Here is a 12,958-nt window from a genome sequence, read left to right as displayed (position 1 = left end):
TCCACCAAAGCAATGTTTTTGATCTTCCCTTAGAAAATAAATTAGTGACATGGTACTATCACACATCTCCCTGAATCTAATGAATCTATTACATGTTTACTGAGTGTGATCAGTCTTTAGAATCATAACTATTATTCCCATGCTTTTCAATACTCACATGAAATCAAAGCAGGAAGTGATCTGGAGTTTTTTGTTGTATTGGGTTCCTTAGCACCCAACTCCAAATGAGCCATCAGAAGCCTTGACCATCCCCTAAATTGATAAGGGGCTGGATGAAGGAGAACAAGCTCAAATCAAAACCTCAGTAAATTGGAAACTGGATAAAGGTTCAGCTTGTTTTGGACAAGCCTGCATCCCCCCTAAGGGAGTAAGTCCACAATCTGGAAGTGCTCCTTGATCAGAAGCTGTCACCAGATTCACAGGTGGCAGCTGTGGCAAATGGCACTGTCACACAATTATGTTTATGTGTCAACTGCCATCCTTTGTGAGCTGGTCAGATTAACAGTGGCTATCCATGCTGCTTTGACTATTGCCACAAATGCCACATCTTGCTACCACTGAGAAGTGTCCAGAAATGTCAAGTGGTAAAAATGTGGCATCTAGGCCGCTAACCACCACAAGGAGCAGAGATCAAATGATGACTTTACCACAATATTGGAACTGGTTGCCAATTGCTTACAGGACGTAGTTTAAGGTAGTAGTGTTGACCTTTTAAGCCATAAGGCCTAACCATCCAATAACACATTTCTCTCATTAAAAAACTATTCAGCTGTTGAGGTCTGGAGGAGAAGTTTTGTGAAGATGCCCCTGGCTGCCAGAGATGTGTGGGTCTAACAAAGAGAAGAGAACTTTAGCCAACATTCCTTCCAGGTTATGGAACACATTCCTTCAAGTTCTGCACCTGGCCCCAATCGCTCAGCTTTCAGAAAATCTATAAAAACATGGTTTTTACCATGGCTTTTTAAAATAGCTATTTATTGATCTCAAACATTTGTATGTCATTTTAAAGACCCTGAAGCTAAAATATTAATATTAGTGCAGAAGTGTTTTTAAAGTTCCTTTCTGTTTTAGCAATTCTAACTGGAAGTTCTCTTGTGTCTTGCCATTGGGGTAGTATCGTTTGAATTCTCCTATCTGGACCATTACAACAGCAGCAATCATGTCCCTCCTGCTAGTAATTTATTTCTATCCACCACCCACTGAATTTATTTTGCTCTTCCTTGTGCTGCATTTTTTTTTTTTTTGCTATTGTTGTCTTCTGAATAGAAGGAATTTATCTGTACCAAAAGCAATTCCTTCCTTCTACTTCTCAGAGCAAGTCATCTCCTCTCCCAGTCTTCACATAAACACATTTAATAAGTGTTTCAAGAAAATAAAAAATTATTTTCAGAAATAAACTTCACCATAATCCCCATTACAGCAGTCATGAAGAGATAGACCAATATAATTATTTAATTCTCATTTTGTTCTACGTAATTGCAAATGTAATTCAAACACTGTACATAAAATAGAGGAAGCCTAATTCTCTTCCATTCTTCTGTTTGCAAAAAATACAACCACACCTCCAAAGACTATTGGCACAGACTCACAAATAAGGTGACAAGGAATAATAACATCAAAGCTATAATTAAAGGCCACTCCTATCAGTACCTCAGAGATGTGCCAAGGAGGGAAATTTCTAGCATGTTTCCTTCTTTTGAAGGGGATTTCTTTTCCTCCTTTTTTTTATTTTTTAATGTAAGTATTTAATAATGCAGCTATATAACAAAATTGCTCTCACTCTGCAGAACAAATAAAGCTATACTTTCTATTCACAACACACTTTTAGCAGGTGCTTCACAAAACTCAATTAACATCTGAAATGATACCACTTGGGTGTGCAGTTCATAAGATCTATAGGCACTATTTCTGATAATTAAGTATGAAATTTGTTCAATTCATATTGCACTGAATTGTCTCCAGTAAGTCCTAATATTATTGAACTCTAGCACCACTTATCATATTTGGCGCTGCTACAGCTCTTGTGAAATTCTACTTCTAGGGCATTATGCACAGGCAGTGTGCGTGGTGCTCTGGGAGCCACAACATGGTGCTGGTTGGCTACATGCTTCTTAAAGGCCATTGGGTGCTCCTGTATTAATTGGACATCTGCTCTGAAAACTGTTAATAATTTGTGAAATACACTTCTGAGAATTAACAAGGAAAAAAATATGATTATTGGTGATGGAAAAAGCATCCAAATAGACTTGTATATGATGTAAAGGGTTTATACTTGTTTTATTAAAATTATCTTCAAATACCTTTTGCAAAACCTCCATAAAACCAACATAAGCATTGTTTTCTAAAACGCTTAGCATTTTTTTCAGGATTTACTAAAGAAATATTCATGGTATCTTACCTGAATTCTGTATGCTTGTAAAACTGAATATGAATAGAAAAAATAAATGTGGCTTCCTTTTCCACTGACAGCACCACATTTGACTCTCATATGACATCCTATGGAACAAGAAATGAGAAAAAAATTAGATAAAGTTACCTTTTTAACATTTCTGATGTGTTATAAATCCACTTTTTCTTCAAAGGGTTGCTTTCTTTGTTTTCTTGCATAGTATACTCAATATTTCAGGTCCTTTCCTAGATCTTTTAGTCATACAACTGGTAACTACAATAACAATTATTATTTGCTTTCTTATCTAAAATGGAGAAAGATTATCTGCTGGTCTCCAAATGTTTTGGAATAAAGCTGCTATTCATGAAATACAATTCCAAAGCACTGTTATCTGGATGGTAGTGAAAACAAGCAAATAAGTTACACTCAAATGTACCGGATCTAAGGGTTTTTTTCCATTGACTTAAATAGGTAACAACAAAGTTAGCAATATAAGACTGAAGTTTAAGGGTGAAATTGTACTTGTGTGCCATCAGCCAGTGGGTTAGTGGAAGTCTTGCTAGATCTCACCAACTTCATCTAGTTTTACTGTAATATACAGGGGAAAAACAAATAGCTATTCTGATATTAAAAATATTGACTTGGTTCTAATAGCTGCATTAGTATGTGAGTGCCACAACTGAGAACAGAGACAGCAAGTTATGAAGCTAGATTTGTCTGGCCAGACATGCTTAAAAGTCACAAAGGGATAATAGGCTTTTCTCCCTGAAGATTTTGCATAAATAAATCTATCATCAGAGCACTTTTGGATCCTTGAATACATTGCTAACTCTTCTCTTCCTAGGATCTAACTATGCCCCATTACTACAACTGGGAATTCTAGGACAGAGCACTTTTCATAAAAAAGCACACGAAAGTGAAAATGCATACTACAAATGGGATCATATGTGTTACCATCCTATCTCACATCATACACAGTCTTTAAGTAAATGCAATATTTACCTAAGGCTAAGCATGTCATGCAAACTGGATGACATTTGCAAGAATCAGAATCTGAAACCAAAGCTGGTCATCATTGCTCATTAATTGCAATCTCCATGACCACAATTACCAATAGGGAAGAGGAAGCTGAGATGTATGCACCACTCCTTTTCTTTAACTTCCTTTTGTACATCTAGGTTCAGAGACAATGTGCTCTAATTGGTGACTATTGCATGCTCACTAGTACAGGAACTACCCTATTGCATGCAGACCAGCAGAGAATTGCACAACTAACAAAAGAGGGAGGCCAACATGCTTCCTCCATCAGGGTATCAGACCACCTGCTCTAGGCTGTCTCTTGCATTGCTGCATCTCCTGTGGAAACAGCTATACAACAGTGACTATGTTACTAACATTGAATTAGAGCCAGGGAACATTTGCCTTTCACAATTCACTCGAACCTGGATGCTATACTGTTTCTTCATTGCTAATGGTACTTTATTTGTTTAAAATTATATGCTGCCCTTTCCTACGTTGTGGTTTCAGACAGTCTTAAAAACCCCACAGCATGGGATAACCTGGTTTCAGCTGGTATAAGGACGGGACTTTTGGGCTAGGATGGCAAGGAAATTTGACTGACTCACGGAGAGCAGTATGGATGTCTCAGGGGATGCAAAGGGATTGTATGCTGCTACTACAACATAAGAGAACTTATCTTGTGGTCCTCCATATATACCTGGCCTATAACTCACAGCATTGCTTAACAAAGGGCATTCTAGATTATAAAAAAATATAGTTTAGCAACATCTAAAAGACTATATGTTCTCTACCAATGCTATAGGTGATCAAAAGGGAAATGAATAGGCAGGCATTGGTGACATACACTGCAGAGATGGAGAAAGAGAAGAAGTCACACTCTTGGTCCATTTAGATTTTTTTCTGGTTGACTCAGTTATATCTGGATGAACCTTGGCCTGCCCTCCTTTTCCAAAATGGAGTTGCATTCTGAATTTGAATCTTCTATATTTATTCCCAAAGTGTGACAATGGGGTTTTAAAGTAGCCTTCCCTGATTTCAGTGGAAAGCTGTTTTAAAGCCTTATTGGCATGTAGGTGCTATAGGCCAGTGGCCAATATTCATTAATTCATTTATTCTGTAATATCTAAGACAAGATTACCAATTTATTAAATACCTTTAGCTTACATTAATATTAACCCCATATTTGTAGTCATCAACATCAGGAAACTTATTTTCATTAGATTCATGAGAATTGTGCCTGCGTGAGAAAGGGAATATGAAGTCAATCAATGGGAGTACTAGGTCTTCTGAGAACATCTGAGTTTCCCCACAGGCAGCCTAATGTCCTCCAGATGGCTTACCTCCAGTTCCATGTGTCCTTCTGGAATTATGAAAGATCTAATCCAAAACATCAGTAAAGCAAGAAGTTGTTATGAGATTAATCTGTGTGTGTGGAAAGTATATCCTTTTGGTTTTCTTTTTCAGACGAAAGCAAGCATTTTACAGGGATCTAATGTTTCTAATGCAACTTGCTTTTCCCTAGATAATGGCACAGAGATTTTCTTATACAGATTAATTCCTTAGAAAGGACAGAAAAATATCTATATCTGTTAAAGGTAAATGTGCAAACAAGAGCAGTTTCATTCTAGTTAAGAATTAAATTTCCTAATATTATTGATTTTTCATAAATAAGTAGCTGATTAATCAATCACATTTTTCTTTATTGAAGAATGTTTTAAATTATCAACTCAGAAAGTGACTCAGCTTTCTGATGAGCAGTAACATTAAACTTAATAGCACTGATGATGATCCTACACTACTTGTGGCTCTCTGAAACATAAAAAGCTCTTTGATGAAGCCAGACACTCTAAAATAACCAGATTAGCACACAAAAAAATGATTGTCCTGCAAGTCAATGCAATTGCAAATAAATCCTTGCTAAAATTTCTGAAAATGAGATACCAGAGATCCATAATGAACAGTTAATAAATGAACACATATTCTGAATTCTTTACTAGATGAAGAAGTTTCTCTTTGAGTCTCTTAGCCTCATTTCTTTCTATATGTGGATAATACTGAAATACCCTACAGAGAGTCTAAGAACATTAACTAAGAAAATATGGCTAAGGAAATCTTTACATTTTAAGGATGGACTGTATTATGACCCTAATTCTGTAAATCAAAATATCTTATCTGTCCAGAAAAACCCAAATGGTTACTCTACTATTACTCCACAGCTATAATTCTCAGCTAAGTTAAATGGAGCAAATACAGACTCCATTTTGAATATGAGAGGGTCATCCATTTTCAATCAGTCCTACTTAAAGAGATGTTTTCTCACCTTGAAAGAGAAATTAAGCCTATTAAAAATTACTCTGAGTTCCTGGAATTCTTATGTATCTGTAAGGTAGCCCTTAACAAATAAGCTTTATTAGTTTTTACTATTATAATCAAAATTCTTAATAAAATTACATACACACACACACACACACATAAATTAAAAGAATTGATTTTCTTTTCTAAAAGAAAAGAAATCAATTAATTGACTTATATAGATCAATTAAAAGAACCAGGAACTATTTTATAGCTATTGAAGATGAGAGACAGAATTGTATTCAATCAATCCTCCAACTTAATCTAGTGTTTAAATCAAATTACATTGTTTTTACACTGTTTCATATAAACATCTAGATCTCAACACATACCTAGAACTAATTCCAATTCAAAAACAAATATTGTAAGAACTTTTCTCCAATTAGTTAAGGTCTCTTCTCTCCCTCTATCCTACCCCACCACAACCATCCCTCTGTCTCTCTAAGATGTAAACATTTTTATTTTTCTCTCTACAGCAATTTTCTTATTTCAGTTGAAATGTGGGAAGAAGGGAGATGATCAGAATGTACTCTATCCAGAAATCCATGTTGGAATAACTTAAAGACAATTCATCCTATAAAAATGGATTGAAAAATCCTCATAGTTTGACCAGATTGAGTACTGGGGACCAGATATATTACATTGCTCAAGGAAACCTATTAAACTCTATTTTCTGGATTAGAACCTTTTGAACACAAAGTCCACCATAGGCTGTAAGTTAAAACTTTTCATTATCTAATAGTTTTAAATACGGTACCCCCATAGTTCATTCTGTCTCTTTCCCCACTCCTCTCCTAAGTCCCTTCTCTTCCTATCTGCTACAGCATCTCTTGGGATTTGTAGCCCTGCAACATTCTCTCTCATATCCATGCACTGCGCTTTCTACCAGCTACTCCTATTGTCACCAGTACCTGTCAGAGGTGCTTTTCTTCCCTCAATTCCTACTGAACCCACCAGTGACCAACTGTGGTTCTTAGACTGCAAAACTCTGTGAGATGTGTAAAAGCCATAATAATGGACAGTGATCAGGCAGGACACAGTTCATGTGATTCTCAGCAAAACACGAGATTCATTTAGGTGCTGTTGAACTGCAGTGCAGGGTGCATTTGACTTAGTAACTTATAAGAAGTTTATGTCTAGTGAATAAGCAAAGAAAGGAAGGAAGGAGACAGAATATCCAGAAGTTCCATTAATATTTTGTTTTTTTACAGCTAGAGTACTCTGAGCATTATGGCTGTGTTCTGAGATATAGTCGCACAGGGTCCCCTATTGTGGGGGAGATGGGCGGGGGAGAAATCCAACAAATAATAATAATAATAATAATAATAATATAGTCCATTAATCTAAAAAATTATGCTCTCAATCCAACACGCACACAGAATTCATTTCTATGAACTGACTAGATTTCCCATGATTTTATTTTTTTCCAAGACATTCTAAATATGGAGGCCTAGGCCAGAGAGATAGCAGTCAGCAGTTATGGTTGCAATAATGATAGGAATAAAGCCTGAAATGGGTCATATATCTGCTTAGCGTAATGTATTCAAGGATGTCCTTTATTATTTACTAGCATTGTGTGCAATTTGGAACCACGCAGAATCCCCTGGAAGTATTTTCTTTTAAATAACATTTGATGATCAATTTTAAATGCTGCCCATTTACAAGGAGAACAATCTATAAGAAACTGGATAAGAAATATCCAGGTTTAAGATGATAGATAGATAGATAGATAGATAGATAGATAGATAGATAGATAGATAGATAGATATCAAATCAACATTTTATATCTGGATAATATTTAGGCTTACCGCTGCTTTCAGGAAAGTGCCATAATTTGCCTTAATTTAAATCCTTCTTTTTGTCAGATACAAATGGCAGTAAAAATGTTGTAGCTATGAAGGATCAAGGCAGCTGAAATGAATCATTAATCTTAAATCCCATTATTTTAATGCACATTATATTGCTGATTAAGCAATTTGTAAGGCAGTAAGACATATTACAAAAATTGAAAGGGATTAGAGAGATGACTGTTTAGCACTACTGTGCTATCAACATGACGTACTGCTATAGAGAACTCTATACAACTCTCTAAAATGGCATGTAACAAAGCCTGACTTTGGAAAGATTAATGAATAGAATGAGTGATAAGTTTCCATGGTTTCATTCATATAATTATGGCCTTACATGACTACCCATCAGAACTACCAGAATTCATGAAGCTGCCTACTAAAAATGCAGTTTCAGACAAGAGATCATGCAAATATGGAGTTCCTCCTGAACACCAACTTTTGCTGATATTATATAAAGAATGTAGAAAAAATTGCTGTCTCAGTTGGTTTCTTAAAAAAAGGACAGACTTTGTAACTTCCATGGTTCTTTGGGACAGTTCAACAACAAATGAAATCAAATGTAATACAAGGATATTACCATGAAAGGTTCTTGAGGTATTAACCATTACTAGTAATACTGTATAAATGATAAATTGAATTCACTTCAACTGAAGTACTAAAGTTTTATCATTAATAATCAGCAATTAAATCAATTATATAATTTAATTAATTTTAATGACTGCTATGTGTTGATTGCACAGATGTTTTTCCATCTTAGCCCAAGGGTTCAACAGCTATTATAATGCAATCTTACTTAATTTCACCATCACAACAATCTGAATTAAAGTATCATGTCCCATCTTCAAAGCCAGCACTTCATTTAATCTACAATCAGTCAGTACACTGATGAGATCTTATGTACAATATTCACTTATCCAATGCACATTTACTCAGAAGCATGTATACTTTTCAATGCAGTTTATTCCCCACTACGTGTAACAGGACATCAGGTTCATATTTTTTTCCTTAACCTAACCCAGTATTTGTAATTACTTCCCCCTCCCTGCCAACATCATGGTAGCTAGATACAAAGAATGACAGAAATAGCATCCAATATCAGCCCTCCCTTTCAATATGTCACTTACATTCACAATGTCCCCTTTCTTACACTAGTGTAAATATCATCTATGCCATAATTTCATAATACCTATACCACCTATTTCTCTTCAGATAGTAATCACATCCATATTTTTCCCACAACAACAACCCTGTGAGGTGAGCTGGGCTGAGAGAGAGTGACTGGCCCAAAGTCACCCAGCCGGCTTTCATGCCTAAGGTGGGACTAGAACTCACCGTCTCCTGCTTCCTAGCCTGGTGCCTTAACCACTACACTTTAAAATACTACATGTGCCCGATCTTTACCTTTCCTTGCAAATTATCCAGGACTATTAATTTGATTAATATGATGGACGCTGCACAAAAATACTGCTTTTTTAGATTAATTTCAGCAACTTAGACTTCTAATCCAAACCAGGTAGACTGAAGTAAATTTCTTACAGGAAAACAAATGTATGAAAATGATCCTCTGTAATTTGCTCTATTAAAAGTTCCTAGGCATTATAGACAAAACAAGACAATATATTTTCAAAATGATTTCCATTATTCCTTACTTTCTTGCTTACAACTATGTATTTTCACTTGACAGTTAGCAAGTATCAACCCAAAGTAAACAGGATGAGCATCTTCTGTCACTATGCAGGATTGTAATACGTAGTATCCAAATAAGTTAGCCTAGCCACTAGGAAAGTTAAGTGCATAATCATTCAGATCTAATTACCACGATATTTTCATCCCAAGATAGAGAAAAAGATCTCTCACTGGCAATCTAGCAACTAGAGAACGATGAAAGCCTAAAGGTGATGAATATCTTCTGTTCCATGAGTTGCCTGTCCCTCTTTTTGGCAGAGCACCTTTCTGGCTGGAAGTATTTCTTTGTAAATATTTATAAAACCGTTTACTCCCATCTTCTCTCTGATAAAGCATGGGCTTTAAACCATGTCTTCCCCAAAGAAGATTTAGCTGTGAAACTCTACTGTACATCAAAGACCTAAACAAAAACCAACAGTAAATGCCAACTGCTTTTATGCACCTTCCATCTAGCCATAGTGCAAACGTTTAAGAAAAAGCAAAAATGAGTCATTACAATTATTACTTTAAATCTACTAGGTGAATTCATGATGTTTTTAAAATTAAAAAAAAAATTCCTGTGATCATTTGAAGTCCAACTCTCAGCTTTCAAAAAATTCAGATCCTGCTAAGTCTGTTCATTTGGAGCTGGTGTTTTTTTGTTTTTGTTTTAACATGTTCTTCATAAAGCTAGCTTTTTTGGCCCTACTTTTTTCTCTGCACAGAAGATTCACCGGCTCTGCCCTAACGACCCACTGAACCACAAACGACCAACCGCCTTTAGCCAAAAGAGACTCAAACCGCTAAGAAGGGGAAAAAAAGAAGCGGTAGGGCACTAACTCCTTTGGCCGGAATATACCGTGCGAAAAGTGTAGACGAAACCAAACGTATTCGGTTCTCAGAGGCTGGCAAGGGAACTGAGATTCGCAAGCTTGAAGGAAAAGAGGGAAATGGAAGAAAAAAAGAAGGGGAGCGAAACGTGCTTCCGTTCAGGAAAGACAAGTGCCAAGACAGAAACGTACATGTTGACATTACTTGATTTCAGTTAGCATCCTCTGCCGTCGGATTCTTCTCGTTCCCCCTTCTCGGCTTTCTTGCGGTCCTCGTCCAGCGCCGGGCTTGTAGAGAAGTTCACCAGGGATGATCCATCTCCTTCGTTTCCACCACCTTCGTTTCGACGCGCAAAGTCTGGGACCGGGCGAAGGCGAGAAAGGAAAGGGGAAAAAGCGCTGGGTCTCGTTGCCCCCTCCCTCTCCAAAACCTCTTCAAAACTTCGAGACAAACTCGGGCAGGCGGTCACGGGGACCACCGGAGCAATTTCTCCTGCTGCTGCTGCTGCTGCTGCGCTTTTCGGACAGAGGAGAAGCCGCGCAGCCTCGACAAGGGCTTTCGGGACCCAGCGCCTTGTTCCCGCCCAGTCGGGCGCTTCCCGCTCAAGGTCGGGGAAGCGAAAAACCTGCGCTGTTTGGGGCTTCCACGTGGCCCCCGCGCCTGGAGAGAGTCCCCGCGCCGCTCAGGCTGGCTTCGGCGGGCGACCGCCTCTCACCTCTAGGGGCCGGGTTACGACTCTGAGCCCCACCCCGAAGTGACGGCGGGGGCGGAAAAGGGAGGGAAGGCATCCGAAAGTTTTCGAGCTGCCAGCGCTGCCCTCCTCACGCGTATGATTCACTTCGCCCGTGCCCGAGAGCACTCACTCATTCCAATTAATCTCTTGTCCCTCGTACGCGCTAACACGCTAAAGTGTGCGTGCGTGCAGGGATTGGGGTGGGGGTGGGGGGAATCTAATTTTTACGAGACGAAGAAAGCGGTTAAAAGAGGTGGCCTTCACTTGGGGCAATCCACACCCAGTCTGCTCGCCTCCAAATACTGTATGTCGTGTTCCAGTTACAGTGCTGTCAGCTAGCCTAGTAATTTCTGGTTAGAAGAGTTGAAGAGCAGCTCTGGAGGGCATCAGGCGGGGCAAAGCCACCAGGAGGCCTATTCTCCCTTTATATCCACCACCTTATGATGCAAAGCCTTTTACTTTGTAACCCCAAGAAATTCAGTGGGTGAGCTGTTCTCATTCCTGTAATGCTATGCAAAGTCAGGCATAATTAGAATAGTTCCTTGTGAATCTTTACATGTTTCTTTCCCATTTGTGCCTACTATGGTAGAAACATGTCCCGACAATATCTTTTCCTTGCCGTGCCCAGTGACATTCATCCACCCATGAATAAGAGAGGATTAAGTCATTGGTAGCTGTACTTGTGTTAAAGTGGTACTTCCCCTTCATTCTGTCCCTATCCCAGGGCAGCCACAAAGTTTTAAAATTTTTCTAGGCTTTATCAAGCAGTACTCTGGAGGCAACTCAGACTGCAGTGATTTGAAAAAGAGGCAATAGAGGGATTGGGAAAGGGGGCAGCAAATCCTATATGCCAATATATATTTTTTGAAGGATGGATAGGGAGAACTTCAACTCCTATAATAAATCTGAGGAAATTCCATACAAGGGAGAGGGTTTCACATGTCAAGATGGTGCTCCCTACCTGTGACTGAAGCCGTGCCCCTTTTGTATGTGTGGTTGTGCCTGCCATCTTGATTTTTTTGACCCCCTGGGAAACCACTGACTCCATATCAAATGAAGCAGATCTGTTGTTCTGCGGTATTGCACTATACAGATATGTGAAAAAGCATACCCCATGTAAAGTTTTTTCTTTGTTTACATATGGGGACATACCAATATTTTATCTTAATTCAAACAGTATATAAAGGTGATGTAATTGAACAAAAAACTATGAAACTATGAAAAATTGACTTTGCAATATTTATTCCAAAAAAAAAAATAACAGATTTGCCATTTCCTTCTGTGGAAAAAGTAAGCACACCCTTGGCTCTAATACTTGGTATTTGCCTCCTTTGGGGTGTTTCTTTTAACTGTCTACCAGTCTCTGACACTGACTGGGAGGATTTTTTCCCCCCACTCCATACAAATTTTTTTCAGCTGCGCGATGATTGAGAGGTTTCTTGCATGCACAGCCTGTTTCAAATCACCCCACAGCATCTTGATGAGATTTAGATCCAGGCTTCGGCCAGTCCAGAACCCTCTATTTCTTTCAGTTTTTTTTCCCAGCCATTCCTTGGTGGATTTACTGGAGTGTTTAGGGTCATTGTCAAGTTGCAAAGCCTACTTTTGGTTAAGCTTCAATTTTCTGACAGATGGTCTCACAATATCCTCAAGCACCCTCTGGTACAATGAAGCATTCATAGTGGATTCTTTCTCAAACCATAGCATTTCCATCACCAGTTGGTATCAGGATCTTCTGGTGAAACGCTGTCTTTAGTTTTCACCAGACGTATCTTCTGGTACCATGGCCAAATAACTTTGCCTTGTCTATCCGGAGCTCATTGTTCCAGAGCTCTTGTCTTTGCCTAGGTGTTCATGAGTAAACTTTAGTCTTGCCCTGATGTTCTTTCTGGACAGCAAAGTTTCCTCCTGGCACACCTCCCATGGGGATCTAATTTGTGTGGCTTCTTTCTAATGGTAGACTAACGCACTTTGACATCAATAGTGGCGAGAACTACTTGTAGGTCATGTGACAAAATTCTGGGGTTTTTAGAGATTTCTTTCAGCATCTTGCATTCTGCTCTTGGGCTGAACTTGCTGGGATGGCCTGGCCTGGGCAAGTTGGCAGTTGCTTGAAAT

General features: G+C 38.4%; 1 protein-coding gene across 3 annotated transcripts in view; it reads right to left on the bottom strand.

The window, feature by feature from the left end:
* Positions 1–10,504, bottom strand: part of ADGRG6 (adhesion G protein-coupled receptor G6) — a 107,623-nt gene extending 97,119 nt beyond the window's left edge. For all 3 annotated transcript variants that reach the window (XM_088141559.1, XM_088141562.1, XM_088141566.1), the window contains exons 1-2: positions 10,299–10,504; positions 2,399–2,496 (exon numbers count right to left, since the gene is read on the bottom strand). In XM_088141559.1, the coding sequence (XP_087997685.1) occupies positions 2,399–2,496; positions 10,299–10,300 (100 nt within the window). In that variant the 5' untranslated portion in view covers positions 10,301–10,504. The remainder of the gene's footprint in view (positions 1–2,398; positions 2,497–10,298) is intronic.
* Between the last annotated feature and the right edge of the window lie 2,454 nt (positions 10,505–12,958).

Source organism: Python bivittatus, unplaced genomic scaffold (assembly GCF_059951505.1).
Source record: "Python bivittatus isolate LINGU-HERP-01145 unplaced genomic scaffold, Pbiv_v1 ctg000020_np1212, whole genome shotgun sequence".
Taxonomy (NCBI): Eukaryota; Metazoa; Chordata; class Lepidosauria; order Squamata; family Pythonidae; genus Python; species Python bivittatus.
This window is presented reverse-complemented; position numbering and strand designations above follow the sequence as displayed.